Source organism: Orycteropus afer, unplaced genomic scaffold (genome assembly GCF_000298275.1).
Source record: "Orycteropus afer afer isolate SDZICR_OR568_19922 unplaced genomic scaffold, OryAfe1.0 scaffold00260, whole genome shotgun sequence".
Lineage (NCBI taxonomy): Eukaryota > Metazoa > Chordata > Mammalia > Tubulidentata > Orycteropodidae > Orycteropus > Orycteropus afer.
In genome coordinates, this window is record NW_006921847.1 from 193161 (window position 1) to 201767 (window position 8607).

Below are 8607 nucleotides of genomic sequence, written 5' to 3' on the forward strand. Positions count from 1 at the left end.
TAAATTTAAATTTTAAATAGCACACTGCATTGTCTTCCTACAGAATAAATTCCACTTTAAACATGATATATACAACACACTCTAGTGTTGGTAGAAAACTGCCTTTTAACATCTTACATGCCTTGAATATGAAATATTGTTACATTTAATTTGCTGATTTTTATCATTATTTGAACATAACATAATGGAGTACAGAAAATTTACTAAGTGACTACTATGCCAATCTAAAGTACATTCCTACTGAGACGGTATTTTGCCCACTTTGAACTGCTATTTCCTTTGTGAACTGTACAGGACATTCTGGAAAGAACAGTTTCGTATCTTGGAGTCTTCTTACAACAAAGACAACATTAAATTTGATTATTCAAAAAACTGTAGATAACATATTGCCATTTCACAAACGGATTGAAAGGAATTTTAGTTTTCTTAGGTCAAAAATATTTTATTGTTACTAAAATAGACTATCATTGAGAAAAATGCTGCTTTGCCAGACAAAAATATATTTTCTTTTTCTTTCTTCAGCTCAGTTAAGTAAAATCCTTTTGATTATATCAGACAAGTAAAATTAAAGCTATTTCACTCTGATATTTATATTGGCCAGGAATTTTTCAATATAAACATAGCACCAAATGTTCAAGTTGACTGAATGTACTTCCTGTATTCTACTATTTAGAAATTTTTTTTAAAAAGGGGGACATCTCAATTTTTTAATCTTTTGGGTTTTATTTCAAAATAAATTTCAAATAAGACTGAATTTTCTTTTTATTTAAGAATAAATCTAAACCATAAATTTCTCTAAAGAATAACTGAGCATAATTTTAAATCTATAAAAATGTTTTGACAAAGGCAAAAATTGCAGTTATATATTTGTTCCAGGTAAAACCAATAAAAGATAAAGTAATATGCAACATGACAGGAAGAAATAGTAAAAAATTCCAGAGCAAGGGATAATCCATTATTTTATAGGAGTTTATTCATTTCCCTATTTAGAATGCTCTGGTTAGTTCTCTGAGATGCACTACTAGATTTATGCAATGGATACAAATTCAGAAAGGACTCTGTGTAGTGCTAAAAACTACAGGAGTCATAATTTTATGATAGCTTTGAAAATATTGAAAATTTGAATATTTATGATTCAAATAAATCTGTTAAATCTTCATTTAGTATAAAAAATGAGATTTTTCTAAAAGGTACAATTAAATTTTACTTTCCATTTTTATAGCTCTGCCATCAACTTTTTAAAGAATGGCTACTGAAAACCCCCTGGAGCACAGTTCTGTCTGAAGCACACAGTGTTGCCATGAGTTGGAATAGACTAGACAGCAACTAGTTTTGTAGTTTGGCTTTGGATTTATATCTGAAGACAAGCCTGTCAGTCAACATAACATGAAAAAAATTTAGTTCTAACAGAATAGTTCAAATAATTCAAGAGGCATGTCCAGAGACAATTGCTTTTTACATTTTTGTCTGGTCTTTACCACCACATAACAGCAAATCAATAATCTATCACTGGAGCGCTGGTATTCACACACTGTCATAGATTCAAGAAAACTTGAAGTGTAGAGAATAATAAAGGAATTATATAATGTTTTTAAAGGCATAAGAACAGGAACTTGAAAAAATGACTTCCGAGGTATCTCTGCCACCAAGTAACGCGCTACCTAGCCTCTTTTCTTTGTCTAACTAAAGGCCTGAATTAATTATTTTCAAAAGTCAATCTTATATTTAGAATAACTTACATACATACTTAATGAAAAACCTAATGAATAGCCCACTAATTGTTTAAAATTTTTCTAAACATATTTTTCTTTGTTCTTGTAAACTGCTATTTTACAAATATTGTTAACCTACCACCTTATGTTTCAATGTTTAAAGACTGCAGGAACTTTGTTTTATGATAGTATAAAGCAATATTGTATAGGTTAGTAACTAAACTAAATCTTTATTAGTAGGCAGCCATTATCAATATAGATTTGAGATAAGAGTTCCATGCACATGAATATCCTAAAATAAGGACGAGTTCTAAAATCTACAAATTTTGAATACCTGAACTAGAAATTTTAGCTGGAGAAAAAAATAATTGGGAAATCTATTTCCAAAAACCCTAACTGGTTTTATGCTTGTAGTCATTTTCTGCAATTTTAGTCATTGGATAAGTTTAGATAAAAACAATGCTAATTTTGTCTAATTGAAAACAAAAAATAAAATATGCTCAGAAACTAAAATAAAAAAAAAAAAGACAATGTAAGAAAAGTTAAATGCCCCCATAATCATAACAAAGAAATATTTTCCCTACAGAAAACCAACAATTATGAACTCACGACAAATCTTATTTCTTCTATACTCCCCTAACTACTCCGCTCTTCCCCTCAGGTATTTTAAAGCAAGTCTCTCATATCAATTTATTTTATCCACAAATATTCAGTATGTATCTGTAAAATATAAGTCCTTAAAAAAAAAAACAAAAAACATAACCACACAATATCCAATTAGTGTTTATATTGTCCTGACTGAGGAATACAATTATTATCATTTTTAAAGAGTTTCTTCTACAAATCATACAATACCATTTTAAGTCCTTTTAATCTATGGATTCCTACTGCTTGGAATTTATTTGTGTTAATTCATTTTTAAAAGAGATTATTTCAGCAAAGAAGACAGTGAAACAGAAGATTTATATTATGCAACTTTGTGCTACATTATTCATCATCACATTCTTACACAATTATCCTCACATAAATATATTTTAAACTTGTGAATATCATTTAAATGGTTTTATGCGATGGCTGACACTCATGATGCATAAAACTTACGCTGCCCAGAAAAAAAAGTATAAAGAGCTCTTATTAGTGACCTAGAAAACTGAACGTGACTAATCCTGTTCTTTTATCAAATTTATTTGTAACTTACAAGGTTTATTCAGACTAACAAAATCCAAAACAATATATTTAGAAACTAGAGGCATAAATGACTCAGAATTTTATAAGAGTGAATCGATCTCTGGCAGTCTCTTCTCTGGTACCTCTCACCCAAAATGCCCCCAGATCTCTCATTGCAGTAGTGCTAATTTTAGGATGTAGGGTAAGGTAACTTTAAGATAAATCCCATGAGTTTAAATATTTCTAGAACAAGATATTCTTCTTACATATTAGATAGACAAAGATCTGTCTGTCTCTCGCGTGCGTGTGCACATGCACACTCACACGCACACACACACACACACACGATAATGTCCAGGTTTGGGAAGGATGCGGAGAAACAGGCATTTCATATACTGTTGACAGTACTGTAAATCAGTACAATTTTTCTGGAGGGCAATTTGGTGATATTTATCAAGAACAATTAAAAATGTTCACACAACGTGACTTCATAATCCAATTCTAGGAATTTAGCATATGGAAGAATTCGGAGACGACTACCAACCCAGAAAAAAACTAACATTTAAAATCTGGGTGTATAGCCTTCAATATCCTTTTTTTTTTTAACAACAATGAAAAAGGTCAGATTGGACTTAATATTTCATAGTATGACTTCCAAGTCAGTAAGTATTTCTTTTAATTTTGAAACTGTAAATTCTTGCTAATGTCCACTTTATTTTTTCATTTAAGGCATGACTCCTCTGGAGTGGTGGCAGAAATGTTACATAAATAGGAGTAATTGTTGATTATTTCAAATTTTACTTTTATAGGTAAGAAACTATATCAAAGTCTTATGTTATTTACAATACTGAGAAAAGCAAAGGATTTGAGATCACAAGGGATGTAATTTCTTTTTATATTTTATGAACTTAATCAGGATAAAACAAACTTTTTGCATTAGCATAATAAAATATGTTACAGGTGATCAGTTTAAGACATCTCTCACAGGTATCATTAGGGGACATAATGAAACCATGTGAGTCTAAGGTATTAAGTTCAAAAAGTAAATATAAACATGATCATTCCAAAGATAAAGTTTATAATTTCTCAATGGTATGAAGGTATATGTTGCAAAGATTACTTTCTGTTAAGGTAATCTTACTATTGAGACTTCTAACAGTGACATAGTAAGACAAATATGTAAATTCCTTAAAAATGAATTAAAATTCACGTGGTTATCCAACAGCCAGTCTCTCTAGCAAAAGGCAGATATTACTTCAGAAAATGGTGGTCCCCTTTGGTCTCATGAGATAAAATCATCATGTTTGGAGCTGATAATAAATAGAGTGGTGGTAGGCTAACCTATAAAGTATAGCACATTGGTCTCCACTATGCCCAACTTTCTATTTTTCAGCCTTTTCACCTTTTGCACTCAAAGGGGATGAAGGTAAGCTGACTCACGATAGTATTGTGAACAGGCTAAAAAAGTATTTAGTACTAGCTCCCTACCAGAAGACAAACAGGATGGGAGAGTCTGAAAATAATTCAAGAGAAGGATGATAATGTTAAAAAAGTGTTCCAAAGTACAAAGAAATAAGACAAACGGAATGTAACTGAAGGGAAAGTTTGGAAGGTAACCAGCCTTTTAATTAAGTAAGGCAAATTAGGATTTTCACTGTTCTTCATTAACATTACACAATTTTTACAATAAAATGCTATTCAATTATCTATTAAAGCAATGAACCTCTATTTTAGAAAAAGTGGATGGAAAATCCAAAGATGAAAAAGACAAATTCCTTGCCCTCAAGGCACATATCATCCAAAAGAACCAAGCCAAAGCTGGTGCCACTGAGTAGACTGCAAGTCACAGCAGCTCCATGTATGCAGAGCAGGAATGCCCTTTGCAGGGTTCTCAAGGCTGTCATGTTTCAGAAACAGACCGTGAGGTCTTTCTTCTGAGGAGCTTCAGGGTGTGTTCAAACTGCCCTGCCAACCTTTAGATTAGCAGTTGAGCACTTAACAGTCTGCACCACCCAGGGACTCCTTACAAATAAATGATGTTAATATGAAGTACCACAAGTAAACACTATTAGACATGTAAAAAGTAGGGAAGAAGTTCAGAGAAAGAAAAGATAATCTTAGTTTTTTTTTTCTCTTCTGAAACAAACAATATTCAGATTAAATAAGTGAGCTCTGGTAGCGTAGTGCCTAAGGTACTTGACTGCTACCCAGAGAGCTGGTGGTTCAATCCCACCAGCCACTCCTCGGAAGGAAGGTTGGGCAATCTACTTCTGTAGTGATACCGCCTCAGAAACCCAAGGAGGGGTCTCTCTGAGTCGGGTCTGACTCCATGGCGCATAACAACAACAAAAAACAACTAATCATTAACTCTTCTACTTTCAATTACAAACTTATGCATGAAATAATGTTGTCTCAGATATGCCTTAAAATAATATAAAATAAAAAATATAAACGGAGTAGATGAAACAAGAATGAAAGAATGTTGAGTGCAAAAGCCTGGTGATGAGTTCAGAAGGCTTAATATAATGTATATAATATTTTTAAATTTCCATAATGAAAAGTAGAAAAAAAAAAATCTAACTTAAAACAAACCAAACCAATCCTAAAATACAGGATACTTTACTTCAGAATATACATAAATCACAGACATAAAATCATTAAAAGATGTTCTATTTATAAAACTAAAACTTGTCATTCCAAAATGAAGTATGAAATCAAGCTATAGCTTCATTACCCCAAAATATATTTCTTCCTTTAAATGATATTTATTTATTCCAATTTAGAGGCAGTAATCTTTCTTTATACTAGTAAATTCATTGGTTTATTAATATTCCCTTAATATCTGTTAAAACTTAAATAATATTATTAGTAGTTCATTAAATAGGTTAAGTTCATTTTTTTGATTTAATGTACTTCCACAAATCAGATGGTAGTTAGTTATGGGAAAATCAAACCATCAGTAAAGTTCAAATGAGGAAACCTTTTAAAAAAAGAAGCAAGAAATTACAGAGCTCTGAACTACCCATGTAGAAATACCCTAATATTCTTAAATATATTGATAAAGGAATCCTGGATTTTATTTTATTTCTAGTATTTGTAACTTGAATAAAACCAGAAGTTGCTCTAAATAAGCAATCAATCCATAAAACTGTATATTCTAGTTTTACTAGTATGTTTTCTAAACTACTTACTTGCTGTTTCAACACCAGGTTCTTCACTCCTTCCATCACAAACTGTGATCCTGTATTCATGACTCGTGATAAGAGGCTATGGGTAGAAGAATGAAGGAAGACCATACTAAGTAAAAATTACTCTCCGATTTGTTACATAAAAAATATTTCCCTGATCACACACCAAAAGAAACATGTTGATGCTCAGAGTACCACCTTGTTTTCACTAAACAGAAGGACTATTGAGAATTTCTGCTTCCATGGATATCATTGCTGCAGTTTTACTTGGCAATAAAATAGTAATAAAATACTGATTAGTCTATCATTAATAAAATGTAAAACTAAATAACTGCCTCTAAAATAAACATTTTAATTCCTTAGCCTTAAACTATGTTGTTATTAGGTACCATCGAGTCATCTCCAACTCATATGTCGACGACCCTATGTTTACAGCAGAACGAAACACTGCCCATCCTGTGCCAGCCCCATGATCCTTGCTATACCTAAGCCCATCGCTCTAGGCACTGTGTCAATCCATCTTGTTGAAGGCCTTCCCCTTTTTCACTGACCCTCCATTTTACCAAGCAAGATGTGGTGGTTATGTTTGTATGTCAACTTGGCTGGGCCTGGTTGAGTGGCTGGGCAGCTGGTGGTAGTTATTCCCCATAAGGAGACTGGCAATCAACTCCATGGTGGGATCTACCACAAGCAGCTGAGTAGCTACCTTAGGGAATGTGGTCTGCTTCCTGTATATAAGCAGAAGCCTTGGGGAATAGTCTCTAGCCTATGGCACACCTGGACCCTGCATGTAGCCGTGTCGTTGCTCAGCAGCCTGCTATGCTCTGTCGACCTTGGGACTTAACAATAGACTTAAGTTAATGGCCTGCTATGTAGTTTGGTAACATCGGGACTCTGCCTTTTTACTTGTCAACCTTGGGGCTTCTCAGCCTCAGCAGCCAGCAGCTGTCTGAGTGAAGAAACACCTCTAGCTCCAGTGGGCCGGAAGCAGGAGGCAGAGCTGGACCCCAAGGTTGAGGGGCTTTCATCCAGCCCCTAGAGCCTGGTACTTTGAACTTGGACTTAAAGCCTCCAAATTGTAAGAATAAACTCCTGTTTGTTAAGGCCATCCCATTTGTGGTATATTTCTTGTCACAGCAGCACTAGGGAACCAGAACACAAGATATCCTTCTCTAAGCTTCACTATAGATTTAGCCAAATGGTAATTTGGAGAGAATTCCTTACCTTCCAGATTGCCATTAATGCTAAAATAATATTAAAGATGGTTCAAACAACTTGCTTTATGAGTTCAAACCACAGTAACATACTACATGGTTTGCAAAAACAAAACAAAACAAAAAACCCTGCCATATGACATACATAAAAATACAGTACAACTAGAATGCTTCTTAGAAGTAAGGACGGCAAGACTTCATCTCATGCACTTTGGACATACTATCTGGAAGGATCAGTTACTTGAGAAGCTCATCACACTTGGTAAAATAGAGGGTCAGTGACAAAGAGGAAGATGCTCAATGAGAAGGTCTGGCATAATGGATGCGACAATCGGCTTCAACACTGCAATGACTGTGAAGATAGCACAGGGCCGTGCAGTGTTCTGTTTTGCTGCACACAGGGTTGCTATGAGTCAGAACCAACTCAACAACACCAAACAACAACTTTCTAAATATTTTCCCAAATATTTTTCTTTTGCCTATCTTGTCCTTAAGGAGCTCTGGTGGTGTAGTAACTAAGGCATTTGACTGCTAACCAGAATGTTGGCAGTTCAAACCCAGCAACTACTCCATGGAAGGAAGACTGGGCAGTCTACTTCTGTAAAGATTTACTGCCTCGGAAACCCAAAGGGGGTTGCTATGAGTTGGAATCGACTCAATGGCAATGAGTTTGGCTTTCAGATCTCGGCTTTACTTCTTCTGAAAGCAAGAGATGTACAAAAAGAAATCTTTTTCATTAATAGAAATAATAAAGTAATCTTTATTAGAATAAATGGTTCTGAGGCAATTCCCAGGCAAGTGAGAGGAGGTATAATAGCCTACATAGCTCTGTCTGAAAGTGAGACCAGCTTGGGTTCATTCTGCCAAGTGCTTACAGTACCTGTCTCAGGCCAAGCATTTTTGTTTTTGGACAAAATAATAAAATTACTTAAGTATTTCATTAAAACCAGTGGCTCACAGTAGGGCTAGGATAAACTTACTTTCCCCTGGGCCTCATGCTTTCATTCTAGCTCTGAAAAATAAGGTAGAAATTTGGAACTGTAATGGTATGGAAAAGTGTACTCAGAATTACCTTGTTAAGCTTCTTTGAAAATTACACATTTTTTTAAAAATTTTATTTTATTTATTGTGATTTGGGTGAAGACTTACAGAGCGAATTCACTTTCCATACAGCAGTTCACATATACTTTGTCTCATGTCATTGACCACAATTTACAATGCAACAGCCCCCCTCCCACTTCCTCACCATAGTTACCTCTTCCCAGGGACCATCCCTCCATATTCTCCTGCACCCTGAGTTGTCTCCCTGTGCATAAGCAGCCCTTC

At 34.2% G+C, this 8607-nt stretch overlaps 1 protein-coding gene across 1 annotated transcript in view; it reads right to left on the reverse strand.

Moving 5' to 3' along the window:
- The window catches only part of SCFD1 (sec1 family domain containing 1), a 147312-nt gene that overhangs the window by 47223 nt on the left and 91482 nt on the right, over positions 1-8607 (reverse strand). The window contains exon 19 of the mRNA XM_007949997.2: positions 6071-6146. Within this exon, the coding sequence (XP_007948188.1) occupies positions 6071-6146 (76 nt within the window). The remainder of the gene's footprint in view (positions 1-6070; positions 6147-8607) is intronic.